The sequence below is a fragment of the Periplaneta americana genome, chromosome 1 (assembly GCF_040183065.1).
Source record: "Periplaneta americana isolate PAMFEO1 chromosome 1, P.americana_PAMFEO1_priV1, whole genome shotgun sequence".
NCBI classification, from domain to species: domain Eukaryota; kingdom Metazoa; phylum Arthropoda; class Insecta; order Blattodea; family Blattidae; genus Periplaneta; species Periplaneta americana.
Window position 1 is genome coordinate 135,259,872 of NC_091117.1, and position 17,587 is coordinate 135,277,458.

The 17,587-nt window shown below is 35.3% G+C and overlaps 1 protein-coding gene across 2 annotated transcripts in view; it reads right to left on the reverse strand.

Annotated features, from left to right (window-relative positions):
* LOC138701110 (beta-1,3-glucan-binding protein-like) overlaps positions 1–17,587 on the reverse strand; it is a 36,791-nt gene that overhangs the window by 7,607 nt on the left and 11,597 nt on the right. The window contains exons 1-5 of one of the 2 annotated variants that reach the window (XM_069827707.1): positions 16,102–16,180; positions 6,744–6,939; positions 4,023–4,142; positions 2,850–2,971; positions 9–204 (exon numbers count right to left, since the gene is read on the reverse strand). In XM_069827707.1, the coding sequence (XP_069683808.1) occupies positions 9–204; positions 2,850–2,971; positions 4,023–4,142; positions 6,744–6,937 (632 nt within the window). In that variant the 5' untranslated portion in view covers positions 6,938–6,939; positions 16,102–16,180. Of the gene's footprint in view, positions 1–8; positions 205–2,849; positions 2,972–4,022; positions 4,143–6,743; positions 6,940–16,101; positions 16,181–17,587 lie in introns of those variants that run through there. The other variant, XM_069827715.1, reaches the window with a different exon arrangement.

The window sequence follows — 17,587 nt, forward strand, 5'->3', positions numbered from 1 at the left end:
GGACTCACTTTCCCCAGTGGGTTTTCGCGTAACCGTTGTGAGATGCGTCTGGACCCCAGTGTAGCGTCGAGCCCATAGTATCAACGCCCTGGCTCACTCCGTTGCTGCCGTGGTAGTTGGCGTTACCTTTGGATTCCATGATGTCGATCTCACCGGAACGAGGCCAGCCGCCATATACCGACTTTTTCGGCAGCATCCAAATAGCTGCGAAAACAATTTGAAAGTCATCGTTGGTAATGGAATTGCTCGTCTTTATTATTATTATTATTATTATTATTATTATTATTATTATTATTATTATTAGTTTCATTTCATATATTTATTATGTGTGATATATTTAAGATTTTGTTTAGAAATAAATAGCTGTGGTGAAAAACAAATTTAGTGTTGTTAAGTATGTTTTGTATTAAATCTACGGCATTAAGGAATTTTCGTACACTCACAGACGAAAATATGGTATTGTTGTTTAGTCAGCTGTCCGAAGACAGGTTTGAACCTCAAACGTGACACCAATAAAGAATCACTCAGGAGATAATGGGATACAGTGCCCACTTCCTTTCCCCCTCCATTGCATACTGTATATCACTGATTTATAAAATATTACACTAATCAGATTTGAGATGTATAGAAACAATTTGTTCTTCCTCTGTCACATACTGTCAAGTAAGGTGTGCTGCCTGTTAATAGATGTAGGTACATAAATATGGTGTCTAAAACAAAATGTTAAATATTGGCAGTGAATAACGAAATGGTATTTGCTGGACTAATATTATTGCGGACATTAATAAAATTGTGGGAGGAGAATTTTTGTTTTCAGCTTGGATGATTCAGGTGAAGTATTTAATGTAGAAACTGTATTTAATAGTTGTTTGTGGGTGTTTTGTGTAAAAATAATCAACGACACAGTTTTGTTTGTGTTTTTTTTATGAAATGGAGTTAAAATCGAAGTAGAGGTGAATATTATTTATCAGCATTGATCAATTGATTTAGGTGAAATCAAGGAGATGAGCATAACGTGGAAGTTAGGAAGCTCTAGAGTAAAATCTGCTGTCAATGATGTAATAAATTAATGCTATAAAAGAACGCTAAATTGTTTGCTCTGATCTATAATAGTAATTTATACTACAAGAAAGTAAAGAGTGGAATATTTAGCGCACGAATTGAAAGCCGATGGTAATAACTTCGAGTGTATGAAATTTGTTACTCTCGTGTGGCACACAATATTTTATCCAATACGACGTTTGATAAATCTCACAGCATAATAATTTAATATTAAATATGTAATTAATATAAACTTATCTTTTATATTCATGTTAGTGTTACTAGGAACGAGTGTATAAGAGTGTGCAAGAGCCACTCGTCGCTACGGCATCGAGTAAATATAACAACAGAATTAGGAATATCCACTCCTTGTTCCTAGCAAAGGTAACATGAATATAAAAGATAACTCCAAACATTAAATTCAATTTCAAATATTAACATAGCAATATGCTATTTCATTATGAAATATTGGATAAAATTATGTCTGTGTCGAGTAATTGTTTTTTTTTTTTTTTTTTTTTTCATACATACTAAGCAATTTGGATACAGAATTGTATATGGCCTGTGGAATGACACAATACTATTATTATTATTATTATTATTATTATTATTATTATTATTATTATTATTATTATTATTAGGCCTATTAGTGTTCTCACAGTATACCCGTATGTCGGTACAATGTCGGTCGTCATAATATCCGAACGAGTAGGCTAAGCTCTAAGCTTCTCCGATGTCATGCAGTTTCAACAACTAGGTCTAATTGTTCGAACTTGTCTTTCTGTAACCGTCACTTCCTAAGCGTAGGCCTATTATGTGATTTAGTTTTTATACTTCATTATTTGTTTCCTATTTTAAAATTAATTAGGAATAACAGACTAGGCCTACATTGTTTTCAGAATAATTATAAAATTGTATCATAGCAATAATTTGATTAGTTAATGGCTAAATAGTGATGAAAACAAAAAAAAAAATATATATATATATATCTGTACCTCAAAGGTATTTTATGATAAGTCCATTTTATCAAATTTAGGATACAGACAAAAAATAAATTTCACGTCTTTTCTTTCATTCCCGGTAAAGTTACAAACCTATCCCTTGTATTTTTTATGTAATGCAACCATGGTATACCTTAAAAATGATAAGATACATATAGAAGTAAGCAGAGTTATTTTGATCTTAATCGTAGTATATCCGTAATATATTTTCTTCTTTTCTTGAAAAAAAAAGTCATTAAACCCGAAATCAATAGTCCCAGGACTTAACAGAGTATACCTTCAGATAGATCTCACCTTAAGGAGTTCAGTAGTGCTATAATAACAAAATCGCAAAATTTGGACTTAACAAACATTATCTCTGAGGTATAGACAAATAATTACATAAATACATAAATAAATACTTATGTATGTATGTATGTATGTATGTATGTATGTATGCACTTACGTTGATTTTATACGGCTGAATGCCATCTTGCCGTTTCTCATTTTAGCCTACAGACGATCTTAATCAGGTCGCTCTTCTTCATAACCTGTTGTATTCCTTCTTTCCACGTCTGCATCATTATGGTACCGTAAGTCGATCCTTGTATATTTTAGAATTTCATTCTTAACTTATGCTAATAACATGAACAAAATACTTTAGATTCCTACTTTTGTTAGAAACTCAGAACTCACACCTAAAGTGGAGGACAGGTTCTACAATAATTACGTATTATATTCCTTCTTATCCTACTTTTGCAGAGATGTATCTCCGAATCGAATTCATTCTACTCTACGGTCACACTTTTTTAATATTTGTGAATTTACCTGGCCAAAGCCAATCTCCTCTGGGCAACTTAGCTCTCACTTCTACTCGTCCATATTTAAATGAGAAGGAGCTTGAAATTCTGGCGGATTGGAGGGGATGGACAATATCCTGGCCTGAAGAGCTGAAATTCAATAAAGCATCATTAACGAAAAAGTTCAAGGAACAAAGCAGCTGTATGAAAAATTCCCTCCGAGGATTTCGGTTTGCCCTGGCGTAATTTCACCATTACCTCGATATTAGGCCCTATATATTGTCATCTTACCGTCTTTTAAGAGCTTAATATTGTTGTGATTGTGAAATACATTTTCCAGATCCTGCAATATTGGAATGTTAATTTTATGTATTTTGTATTACATGAGATCTCGTCAAAGGAAATTTTTCATGCATGGTAATCTGTATAGGCTAAGTGAATGTATTAACACCATGCAGGTTTTAATGCCATTTAATATTTCATAACTAGTTACGTTAAAATCTGCGTTGGTACCCCTAGTCATAGAAGTGTGGTGTTTAGAGGAATCCTTCTTAAACATCTGGAACCAATAATGAAATAGATTTATGTCTTTAGTGCGAGTTTAACAACCTTTAAGTGAAGAAGCTGATCGTCCATTGCCGTGAATATTGTATTCTGTATAAAGTAAGTATAGATAATTGAATTTGAAATATAGTGAATGATAAAATTTTATGAGAAATTCGTTTATATGTGTTCTTAAGTTTAGTGGAGTATGTTGTTTTAAAATTTATAATATTATATTATGGTAATTATTAATTTAAAATAGGATTTGCGACTGCAGCTAATAATGCCATCTCGCTGCAAGAATAAACTTTGATCTAGTATGTGATACTAGCAGTTAGTTTAATCGTCTCTAATTTAAGGATAAACGACCGGACTTGGATACTACGAAACCTGTAACATGTGTAACACAAAGAAAACTGGGCTCTTCACTATATGAAGACGGTTGTGCAGCACTCAACTTTTTTGTTGTCCCTAATCATTTATAGTTTAATTCTATAACATAATCTTACGCTTCTCACTTTTGCTTACAAACATGTTCTTTGCTCTAAAAAAAAAAGTGGCTTTTTTACCTTCATTGCTGGTAATAGCGCAAGGTATGCCAGTTGTTTTAGTATTTGTAGATCTACCTGGCCAAAGTCAAAAAGAAGAATGAACTTACGACACGCAAGGATCCATATTGCAGTCAGAATACGAAAGTTTTCCGTTGTACAAGAAGTCATCTCCGTATTCAGCCGAAGTCCACGTGGGTTTGATGTACAGTACTCCATCTTTTACGTAGCTGAAAAGGAAGGGAACGAGTTCATTATGATTCGTGTTCATAATCAAGAAATTTGTCACCTTCTATTAGACACAGCTGTGTGAATTTTAGTGAACAAAAGCACCACGTTGAGGGTTATCTAAGAATGCATAAATTTCTGGTTCGTAAACTGAGATCTTTCTGGATTATACTAGGGGCTTTTATGTGAACGGGAAGTGATGGGTTAATTTAAAAACTCCATAGTACTAGTCGAGTAAATCCATGAAATTGAATTCCAGACTTCATTTGTTTCTCGAAGGAACACATCTTAAAAAAATTATCGCCTCATGCTAGAGTTGAACTCTCAAGTCTCGGAAATAATGGCAAATATAATAATCATTTGACCAAAATAGGCGATTGTACTTCGGATTCTTGTACAATTCTCACTCTGCTGTTGTTATTCTATTGTTCTATGATCTCATCATCAATCAACTGTAAAAGTGTCAAAATTTAAATAGTATGACAGTACAATAATAGTAAGTTGTAGTATAAGAGAGTGCTGCTACCTAAATTTCATTACTGGTATCTAAATTTAATTTTAAAATGTACGCCTTTTCATTGTAATGTGTTGCTTGTGAAGAAGTTATGAATGAATGCATGCATGAATGAATGAATGAATGAATGAATGAATGAATGGATTTTATGATTGTTAATGTGTTGGTTGTCATGGAAAAAGTGTTTAATTCACAGGAGTCAATCAAAAACTTTCAATTTAGTGCTGTGAATAAAACCATTGTTTAAGTTGCTAAGGTCAATAAAGAGCAGTTTAAATAGCAGTCATTGATAAACCAAATAAATTGTGTTGCACATTTATCGTAATCGGTAGGAGTGAATCATATGGAAATGGAATTATGTATAGGTCTACTCTCTTACATCCTTACTAACATATTTTGTAGTGACGATGAAATAATACAACGGAAAATGAACACACCTATAGGAATAGATGTCGGGAAGGAATATATTTGACTAGAATAGTTTATTGTTTGAAAATAACTAAGCAATGCTCGAAAAGAAATCGAAGTTCTCGCTTTTAAGTGGTATGTATGTATTTACAATAGAGAAGCAAGATCTGTTTTCTGGCCTTATCATGTACCGTAACTCTATCACCGATGGGTGTGGAGAGGGAAGATAGATTTTAGTCTGAGTTGAACTTCCGTCTCGATAGATTGGTATAATATGAACCATAATTAAACAAGTTCTTCTGATTGAGGTTCTGGCTGATAATGTACAACTCTTATCAGGCAGTACATCTCACTTGACGATTGTGACAGAGGAAAAATAATTGTTTGTATTCATCTAAAGTCTGACTAGTGTAATATGTAGCTAGTCGGCGATGTATGTAATGGAGGGGGAAAGGAACTGGCCATCCTATCCCATTATCTCCTGGCCTATTTACCTCATAAGTTGTGCCTTCTTGGTATCACGTGTGAGGTTCAGACCTGTCTTCGGACAGTTGACTCAACAACAACAATGAAACAAGCTCTCTTTCTGATAGTTCATTCTTTTCCCTCTTCAAACAGCTCACATGCCAAGTCTCGTCTCCTCATCTATAGGCCTATGTATGTATGTATGTATGTATGTATGTATGTATGTATGTATGTATGTATGTATGTATGTATGTATGTATGTATGTATGTATGTATTGTATTGTATTGTATTGTATTGTATGTAATGTTGTTGTTATACAACTGTTCAAAGACAGATCTGAACCCTTCAAGTGATAGACCTACCGACCTACCAAGAAGGCACCACTTATGGGGCAACTAGGCCAGGAGATAATGGGGTAGATTGGCCAGTTCCTTTCTCCCTCCATTGAATACATCGCCTATTAGCTATATGTTACACTAATCGGACTTCAGATGTATACAAACAATTGTTCATCCTTGACACATATCGTCAAGTGAGATGTATACTGATAATAATAGATGTACTGTATATATGTATCAGCCAGAACTTCAATCGGAAGTAGGCCTACATTCATTATGATGATGATTATTATTATTATTATTATTATTATTATTATTATTATTAGTAGTAGTAGTAGTAGTAGTAGTAGGTTCTTTTACGACGCTGTAACAGTATCTCAGGTTATTTATCGTCTGAATGAGATGAAGGTGATAATGCCGGTGAACTGAGTCCGGGGTTCAAAACCGAAAGTTACCCAGCATTTGCTCAAATTGGGGTGAGGAAAACCCCGAAAAAAACCTCAACCAGGTAACTTGCCCCAACCAGGATTCGAACCAGGGCTACCTGGTTTCGCGGCCAAATGCGCTAACCGTTACTCCACAGGTGTGGACTATTTTTATTATTGTTTATTATTGGAGGCATTGTTGTTCTTCTGGGTATTCTTAATGTCATAATTATGGCAAAGTACATAGTTTACAAATGAATGCTAGTTTAACCTTGTTGTTAAATCTCTTTCATACTATATTAAATGAAGTGGATAAATAGCCTATTTTATGAAGAAATACATGGGTCTATGTTTGTAAACTTTGTTACTTTATGATACAAATTATACGCGTTACAATGCAAAATGTTTAGTTACAAAAAATTCGTACTTCTTCCACTCACTTCGCACCTCACCTGTTCCTTCTGTCGTTTCGGTAGTATTGGAATTCTCTATTTCCACCATCCCAAGCCGTAACAAGATGGCTCCATTCGTTGAGGTTGAATGTATCGAACTCATCATGCCAGACCAAAGATTCTGGTGAACCCGGTTGGCCCAGGAGCAGTAATAACAGGCTCGTCGCAGCCACAAACCCAAACGGGCCCACCATTTCTGCAACAGCGAACACACTTGCATGAAAAGTACTATCATATTTTTTGTTGTGAGTTGCGTGTTTTGGATGAAGGTATCACTTTAGAATCGCCTGTGAATGTCAAGGAATGCTTTCTTACTTGCAACGATTTTAACAATATTTAAATTTCTTATTCATTTCTAAAACCGTGTGTAGAACTATAGTATCTCTTTTGGAAAAAGACTCGAACAATGTCAGTCATTTTCTACTAGGTTTATTTTTCATAGTTTTGCGAATTATATATATATATATATATATATATATATATATATATATATATATATATATATATATATATAATATTTATAAAAAAACGTATCTCGCAGAATAACTTCACACAATGGAATATGGTAATTATAATAATCAAGTAATGGCGACTGAATAACTCAGTTGGTGAAGCAACTGGTTACGTACTGGAAGGACAAGGATTCGATCAAGGATGATGACGGGAATTTCCAGAAACTTCCAGAACGACCCCAATCAAATTGAGTATCAGGTCTTTCTCGTGGTTGAAAAGACTGTCAAAGCGTGATTCCGAACATACTACCTCATCCTAGTGCGGAAGTCAATAAAGTATGGTGCTCTACCTCCATACTATCTATTAGTTCCCATTGAGGACAGGGACACGGGTTGAGGACTACCCTCGAACGTAGGCCGCTTGGTTGGGCCCATTGTACCACCCGTAATAGAATGTGCATGCCCAAAAATCCCGCGCGCTACACATTGCCCCTCGGATCCTCTACAACCTACAGCAGTGATTCCCAAACTCTTTCAAGGTGCGACCCACTTTTGGGCGAGACTTCAGTTTGCAACCCTCACCTCCCCCATCATACCGGTTCTTGACCCCATTCGAAAAATATAAATCCCTATAAAATCGCATTACCTTTAATTTTGCTCGAAACCAGTTGATGTTATCCGAAGTACGATTTTAAACAACACCTTTTTGAGTAGCCTATTTTCCGGAAGAAACTCAAAATAATTACGACAGTCACAGATGGATACTGAAATTTAAAAAAAAAATGTATTAAGGAAAGAACTAATTGAAATATGTAGACTACCTACTGATGAGATGTTGAAACTAATCTTCTTTTGCAAAGCATCAAGAGGAAAAACGTCGAGTTTGCAAAAAACTCTCTTAAATTTTTTATAGTATTTGCAACCTCGTATTCATGCACAATAAGTTTCTACTCCATGATTGCCATCAATACAAAAGCGAGAAATCTCGAACTTGAAAATATGACTGTGTATGTGTATCGAATACTTGGTCCAGATATGAGAGGATACTTTCTGAAAAACAGGGACACTTATTACAATAATTATTTTTTCTACTTTGTAGTTACTAAAAGATTTTTTATTTTTTATGTTCAACGTTGTTTATGTTTCTAAATACTGTACAAAATAAGATATGTATGTCAAAAAGGTGTTTTTGTTTTATTTTGTGAATCATCGCACGACTCTCCTTAGCTCTTTACACGACCCCCACTTTGGGAACCGCTGGCCTACAGAATCCTTTTAATTTTCCCCGGTTTCATGAGCTACCATGAGGCCAGATGAGACTAGGGGAGAACCCACGATATACAGCACTATCACCAACAAATAATGACTACATAACACATGATCCAAATGTGGTAACGGCTCGCAGCCGACACTACATCGGAGCAAGACCGGGGAGAAAAAAAAAAAAAACAGACTTACGGTGTTGGACCCCGGACTCATTTCACCGGCATTATCACCTTCATCTCATTCAGACGCTAAATAACCTAAGCTGTTGATAAAGCGTCGTAAAATAACCTACTAAAAAAAACAGATGATGATGATGTGATGAAAGACGGATAAAGATGAATTTTTTATTGAAAAATTCTTATGATTTGCATACTAAAAGAAAAGTGTACAAGATTTTGTATTCGTTTATATCTTTGTAATGTGATTTGCTAGATTTATTAGAGAAAAATAAATTCGTATCTGAATAAACAGGTGTTCATTGTTATAACTCGATCGAGACGAGTGGAGATGGGGGCGTCATGTGAACTATCGCGATGTCGCTATACGAGCGCAGGAGAAGTAGCCCCTACTAGTGGCGCTCCGGGCTGCAGGACTCCACTGGCCTCGGTCGAGTAATATTATTATTATTATTATTATTATTATTATTATTATTATTATTCACAAATAATTCCATGCAAGGAAAGGTTCTTTGAAACAAGTTCATTAACAAATACAATTTCCAGTTAGCCATCCCAGCTGATTTGAGATCTTCGCGGCTTTCCGCTATTCTTTACCATTTATCACTGAAGTTTCTCTTCCGTTTTCTCACCGTATATTATGATTATTAATATGAGAATTGGCCATCGTACAGTGAATTTCTTTCGAGATGACAGATTTAATGAGAGAATAGTGAAGTACAGTAAAGTAGTCATATGAAAAGAATATCTAACGCAAAGAGACATTGCCTTCAGAAAAGAAATTTCGCAATGTGTGCTTTTTTTTACCAACAAGACAACGCTTAATGTGCGTTCGGGAGACCAACAGTTGACAGTAGCGGATACAATAATAGGTTCCCTGTTCTTACTTCCCCTTGCGATAGAGCCGGTATTTAGCTTCGAAAAGCACGACCCTCGCATTACTCGCCAAGTAACAGACATAAATTTCATAATTCACATTATTACAAATCTTGAAGAATTTTGGAGTTTTCTGAGGAAAATTAACCCTAGTTGCTGCCCTGGTTAGCCTATCAAAATGGAATACCACTGACTTAAGATAAGAAGAATCAAAATCGACGAAATTGCGAGAATTTAGATGTCTCACTTGAACTACAATTCCGATGTGCGCAAAAATCTATCTATAATAGGAAGACTATGTCGCAAAAGACCAGAATGTGCTTGAACATTTCTGATAGCGCAATTTGACTAAAAGTACACTCATGTATTTTTTTTTTTATTTTACTAGGTTATTTTACGACGCTTTATCAACAGCTTAGGTTATTTAGCGTCTGAATGAGATGAAGGTGATAATGCCAGTGAAATGATTCCGGGGTCCAGTACCGAAAGTTGCCCAGCATTTGCTCATATTGAGTTGAGGGAAAACCCCGGAAAAAAACCTCAACCGGGTAACTTGCCCCGACCGGGAATCGAACCTGGGCCACCTGGTTTCGCGGCCAGACGCGCTAACCGTGGACCCACTCATGTATGTAGCCTATATCTGCATATATACAGTTTATACATATGCTATATAGGCCTGTGTGTTTTTTTTTTTCAATTTGTGAATAGTAATGTTATGTTTACACAGTGGTTGTAAACTTTTGGTTAAGACTATAATCTCACGGTAATGAACAGTTTATGGCTTTGAAAAGCTGTAAACTCACGTCCGGGAAATTTTTTGTTGTCTTACGTTCGTGGGCACAAGCTAAGGTTTTATTATGCAATAAGAGACAAGAACTACTAATAATATCACAGGCTTGCACATCTTGAAGTGTAATTTGTAAGACTGTTGATTATTATGTTGCGTAGTCAAGATCTAGTGTCCTGATGCCAGGTGTTCTTGTGACTATTTTATGTTGATAGGACCAATTTATTAATTGAAGTGATAGTTCTTCACATCGTTCAATTAGCCTTCGTCCACTATCATTGTACGGTATATTTCCAAATTGGGCATCAATTGAGCTTCCAATTTTTCAACTTGTCTAGCGTTAAAATCTTCCAGTAAAATTTCTTATCGTCGTGGATTTGCTCGTTCTTCGTTTATGACTGGCAATAGTTATTACATGACTGTTCGATGCTATAGGCTACTATTTTTTTATACGGAATAAAATTTCAGCCGTTTTGTTTAAACACTAGAGAGAACCTTGCCAATCAGTAACAAGAAGGGTTGGGGTGTGCTACTTATTACCGCATACATGTTTCACTGGATGTTTCTACAACACGTCAATGTTCTTATCTTCCCTCAGTTTACCTAGTTAAGTTCAGTTTTTAACATGTAATGTAGGTACTACTTTGCATTCAAGATTATGGGTATTGTAATGGGTGTGCTGGTGTTGCTGTGCTTAATAATTACGTTCTATTCAATAGGTGCTAGAGGACATTACATACACTCTGATACCAAGGAAGTCGTGTGTCATGTTTATATGTTTTCCCAGAGCGAATATAGCAAGGAAAGGAATTGAAGGCAATTTCCATTAATCATGTTTTGGAGAGAACATTTAAAGCGACGGGTGTGTTAAAATTGCAGTATTTAGTTACATGAAAGAAAATGAATCGGGACTAAAGCTTAAAAGCCATAAAAAAAAAAGTATTCGCGACTATCTTCTTACAACCCTGGCCTTCAAGAAGGCTTTGGGACTTGGATAATTTTTTCAGTTATCTCGGGCACAATGGGCCCATTTAAGTGACCTTCTTTTCTCTTGTACGGAGGAAGGGATCGAAGAGTCACACTGCAGCCTGAGGCTTATTGTGCTTACCACTCCTATTCTGTGAATGATTGGACAGCCGAACGGCCGCGCTCTTATACAAGTACAGCACGTCACACCGTGAACTTAGCCCGGTCTATTCTATGGATGAGGATGATGATGATGATATGTGAATTAATGATGGCGAAATAAGTCCGAGTTCCAACACCGAAAGTTACCCAGCAATTCCGGAAAAAAGCATAACCAGATAACTTATCCCAACCAGAATTTGAACCCGGACCCGCTCGTTTCACGGTTAGACGTGCTAAAAGTTGCTTCACAGCGGTGGACTAGTTAAGTAGTCTACATGCACGGGACCGAAAGGGCCTTACTCATTATTTCAATTCATTCATTCATTCATTCATTCATTCATTCATTCATTCATTCATTCATTCATTCATTCATTCATTCATTCTGCTACAATACTGGACACATTTAATCAGAAAGCTTTAATTCAGACAGTACTTGTTTTATATAAAGAAGACCTTATACTGACAAGCAATCATTCTGATGGAGGCAGATAAAAAAGTTATTTTTTCTTCCAACATGTTAACAAAGCCAAAAAAGTGCTTACACAAATTTTGGCCACGCGAACGCAATTACCAGGATTGCAAAAAAAATAAGTTTCCCTGGAGCCGTTTACAGAAAAAAAAACAATTCAATGGAAAGATTTATTGAAACATATAGAGCAATTGTTGAGATAGTTTTAACAAATTCCCCACCGGAATTGAGAAATTTGTCATACGGTGGGATCAACTTTCATAGTCCTGTGTCTTACTGCCTGGGATCGGAACCAACGTGTGACAGCCATCTGCACTTCTCTGTCGATCCCGTGGTATGACAAATGTCTCAACTTCAGTGGAGAATATGTTTAAAAATAGCTCAAAAGTTGTTGTATCTGCTCCAATATTTTTTTTTCTCATTGAAATTGTGTTTTCTTTCTTTCAGGGAAACTTATTTTTACGGCCCTCGCAATTGCGTTCGAGTGGCCAAAATTTGTGCATGCACTTGTTTTGGTATTATTAATATGGAGTAAGAAAACAAGTACCTTTTTTATCTGCCCTCATCAGATTGTTTGCTTGTCAATTTAGAATATAGTTTGATGGAAGCTCGCAAAATATGAAACGCTACAAATTAAAATTTTACGTTCTCCAATCGGAAAATGCTACTTGATTCCAGTACAGAAGAAACGAGGACAATAAGAAATATTTAACGGAATTTGGCGACATGTTGCTCTTCGTAACTAATTTTTAAGAACAATGGGAAAAATAAGGGAATTAAGAAAACCTATAATATTTTTAGAATAAATTATTTTTAATGTATATCTGAATTTTGAGTTAATGTGTTCCTTTACTTGAATTTGTTTTTGACAATTTAGTTCTGAATAGTTCTATACAGTAGCCCGCCTGGAAGTGGAGATGGTCAAACCGTTTGAAATTTCAGCGGGAAGCTTCCCTCTGCATGAAAATAAGGATCTTACCATCATCGTGTGTTGTATAAACAGTAATTATTACTGTAGTTGTGCTACACATAGATAGTCATGTTTACCAAAATAATTATCTCATCAATGCGTTGCCAGCTAGTAATCGGCCTTCATAAACGTTTTATTTATAAATATAGAACTCCGGCTTTAGCTCGTTGACTTTTCTTCACTCCATTATAAATGTAGATGAAATCTTTGATTTCTTTTGTAATTCTTATCTTATTTTATCTTATCTTACTTTCCTGTTAAGATTTTCTTCCTTAATTAAAGTTTCCGGATTGGACGCCGGAAACTCGTCACCTTCCTCAGTAAGTCGCACCCATATTCCTATATGGAGTGCAACAACCAGGAACCATGACGCGGACATGAAGGAAGGATTTCATAACAGAGCCCTTAATCCAGTACGCATTTCTCAGTATTTACTGTGACTCGTAGGCCTATATCGAAATCTATGCAGAGACCTATACTAGGCTTTGATACGGTCCCCTTCAGTGGGCAGCACATATACTATCTCAGAGACACCGCGGCAGACAAAGAAGAATTCTATTAACTAAATTATTTTCTGATGTTGTTGTTCCGGTGTGGCTCAAGTGGTAATTTCTTCAGTGCAAATTTATCTGGCCCGGGTTCCATTTCCGACAAGGAGATAGAAATGTACCTCCTTTCCATCGAAAAGCTATGTTAATTGTTACACTTACTCTTTACTGTCATGCGCCGATCTTCGTCATGCTGATTATATGATCAGAAAGCCCAGTTATTTGTAAATGTGCAGTGTCAAAATTTCTAAAAAGATAGAACGGGGTAAAAGGATCTAAACTAAACAGAATGGATCGCAACTTGGAAGCGAGAATAAAAATGATGAGTGACTCATATCCTCAGTGAATTGTCACAGACAATTATTGTGTGTAGTAATTTTATTTGTAATATTATATGAATTCGTGTTAATCTGTTTTTTTTCAAGGTTGCTTAGGCTAATGATGCTATCATGTAAACATGCTATTAGAAATAAGAAAAAAGTTCTAAACAAGAATACATTTCAATTACTTTACGATTTGTCTTACTTGGAGTCCTGCCTCTCGACACTTCACTGAGTTGCTTTACTTTGAGAACGTGCTGTCCCTTTATACTTGCGAGTATCCTTACTTTAATAATAATAATAATAATAATAATAATAATAATAATAATAATAATAATAATAGCCCACATGTCTTGGCAGAGGTGAACGATCATCCAACAAGTAAGGAGGCATTGATGATTCTCCAAGACGTTATAGCTGGTTCGCGGAATCGTAGCACCCCAGATTCATCAATATACTGGACGGGCACTGGCCGAAATTTCATGCGAGAATTTGTACCCCCGCGAGAACTCGAAACAACGTTCGTTTCGTAAGACGAGTCCTACGTATTATGTCTTAGATCACGATGCTACGGCGTAGGACAAGAAAATTAGACCACGATGCTACGATGTGGGACAAGAAAATTACATAGAACTTCGTTAAATTTTGTGAGAACAAGAATGAGACTGGTTCATAGTTGGGAAGTTCATAGTTGGGAAGCATGGGTGTATCTGCAAATTACGTAAACTGTTTAAAAACTACCTAAGTGGCAGACAATCTTGTATACGTCTATTTAACAATCTCTCCATGTGAACTGCGGAGTGTCACAGAGCTCAATATTAGGACATATTTTTGTATTAGAGAAATACTGTTGATTGCAATCTCTTCAACATAATATTCACGAAATAAACTGATGACAGTGACATGAAAGTTAATGTTTCTAGGATTAATGCTGTAACATTCTTAAAGAAGGACTACTACTCTTAAATTTAACTATATCTCAATAATAATCAAACTAACAATGGCCTTGAAGTATTTTGTGACAGTAAACTTTAATTTCACAAGACTGTAGATTTCATATATAATTATCCAATCAGAATGTTGGGTCTAATACGGTCTCTCTCTTTCTGATGTATACTCTTAATACTTTGCATTAATATGATCGAAACTTGAATATGCATCTGTAACTGGAATTCTGTTACAACTGATTCGCCTAAGCTAGAAAGTATCCAAGGGATACATATCACTATGATCGTGTAGATTTCTGCCCCATGACTTCAGGAAGAGTTATGACAAAAATTGTTACTATTTCAAATGTCATGGTTTATACTCCAAAAGTTAAGATCTTGATTCCATATTTTTGTCCACATCTGTGGAGTAACGGTTAGCGCGTCTGGCCGCGAAACCAGGTGGTCCGGGTTCGATTTCTGGTCGGGGAAAGTTACTTGGTTGAGGTTTTCCCGGGATTTTCCCTCAACCCAATAGGCCTATGAGTAAATGCTGGGTAACTTTCGGTGCTGGACACCGGACTCATTTCACCGCCATTATCACCTTCATTTCATTCAGATGCTAAATAACCTAAGATGTTGATAAAGCGTCATAAAATAACCTACTAAAATAAAAAAAAAATCCGTATTTTACCGAAGCTCCTGGCGTAGCTCAGTCGACTAAGGTGCTTGCCTGCCGATCTGGGGTTGCGCTCGGGCGCGGGTTCGATTCCCGCTTGTAGTGATTATATGGTTGGGTTTTTTCCGAGATCTTCCCTAACCGTAAGGCAAATGTTAGGTAATCTATGGTGGATCCTCGGTCTTATCTCGCCATCACCAACTTCATCGACGCTAAATAACCTCGTAGTTGATATAGCGTCCTTAAATAACCAAATAAAAAATCTAAGGTCCTTAAGGTGATATAACCTGTAAATATTTCGTGGGGAAAGTTCTTTTGAAAGACATGAAAGTCACAAACTCTTCTACAACAGAAATTATCTCTTTTCCCAATATTCAGATGCATTAGAACTACGAAGTTGAATAACAGTTCATTTTATCCATTTAATTTATAAACTTAAAATTTGCCTGTGGGCTATATTGTAAAGTATTTACTATCAGTTTTGTAATTATTATTGTCACAAATATTTTATATTATTATAGTACTCTTCTGCTAACCTAATAGGCCTATAGGCTAATCGCTATTGGCTAATTGATATGAATAATATATAAATTTATAATAACTATTGTCTGTGAATAAGTTCATAGTTTATAGGAAAGGTGAATGTAAATAATTATTTTCCCAGCTCATATTTAATTATATTAAATTTAGTGTTCTTCACATTCAGTTATATTATGGTGGTATAATATGTAAGCATAAACAATCGCCAAAATTCTCCTTACCTGTTACAGCTTTGGAGTTGTGAGATGTTCTGGAGACAACCACACACTGCACAAGGCATCTGCCGTCGCAGTATTTAAATGGTTTCATGCACCATGTGGGAATAACACAATATTGTTCTTCCCCGATTATTTCCTCATTCCGGAATTAAACTTAACCTAGTCTCTAATAATAAAGCCATTTATCATAAATGCATTATTCACATGAATGAATATCTGATCGACATATTTTTTGATTATGAAAAGAGCTGGGGAGCTAATTTAAACCTACCTCGACGATGGAATGTTAAAGCAAATACTGTGCAGTATTTAACTACAATAAATGAGCAAATAATTATGCAGAAAGCCTTCATTTGACTGTCATTTTCCTGTCAATCACTCAATATGCAAGTCATCACATGTAGAAGCTACAAATACTTTCGCCTTTTCAGGCATCATCAGGTAGCGTAAGAAATTGATGCATTATATGAACGTAATAATTATGTTAAAACTTCATCTTAAAATTCAAGAAACGAGGTAATTATAAAGAATATTAAAACAAAAGACCATAATACCTTGATTTTACAAGTGTGAAAGTATTATTAAACGTTTAAGTTTGTAAACATACACCAATATATATATCTATGATGTGGTGTTGATTTGTCTATTCAGTATGTTCTCCAGATTACAATAAATCATATAATAATTATTTATCTGTTTTTTTATTTTGTATGAACATTCACTGCGTTAATTTTGTTAGAAATATATTAAAGTCTTTCATATCCTATACTTTAGTAACGCCACTTTTAGTTACATAATATACTGATTAAAGCCGTTGAAGTAGTCATAATAACGGGAGAAAAAATACTGGAAGGAGAATTGTAAGGAATTAGATTTACCAGGAGGAAATCTATTCTACAGCCACTTTGTTCATCTCAAAGGCAACAGAATTTTCTTGGCAATGTACCCGTATAACTGCCCAGTGAGAATCTGTCGTGTAACTTGAACTACTCCTAGAAAGTGTTATTATTATTATTATTATTATTATTATTATTATTATTATTATTATTATTATTACTGTTTAATTGCTCTATAAACTTGAATATTTCTCTTCCCTCAAACTCTCTTCGGCTCTTCAATATCTCGTAGACAGGCCTACAATGAAGAACAATTTCGTACACTCTGTCATCTGTGGATACAAGTGGAGACAATCGTATTCATACTTGTATTTTTTTTACTGTGCGTTAAGCATTTAATTTTGTCTCGCATGTCTGTATTCTTTTTATATCTAAGCAGGGACATTACAGTTAATACATAGTGCTCGGCGGTTTTGTACACGTAGCAATGGTAAATCTATAGGCCACGCGGGGCACTAAATTTACGCTGGTGTTATATTATATATTAAATTTTTACCAAGAACATGTTGAAACTGGCTGTCGTACTTTTCTATACATTTTTGGTACCTACTTAACAATGTTCTCCATCACTCAAGTTTCCGTCTAGAAATAGG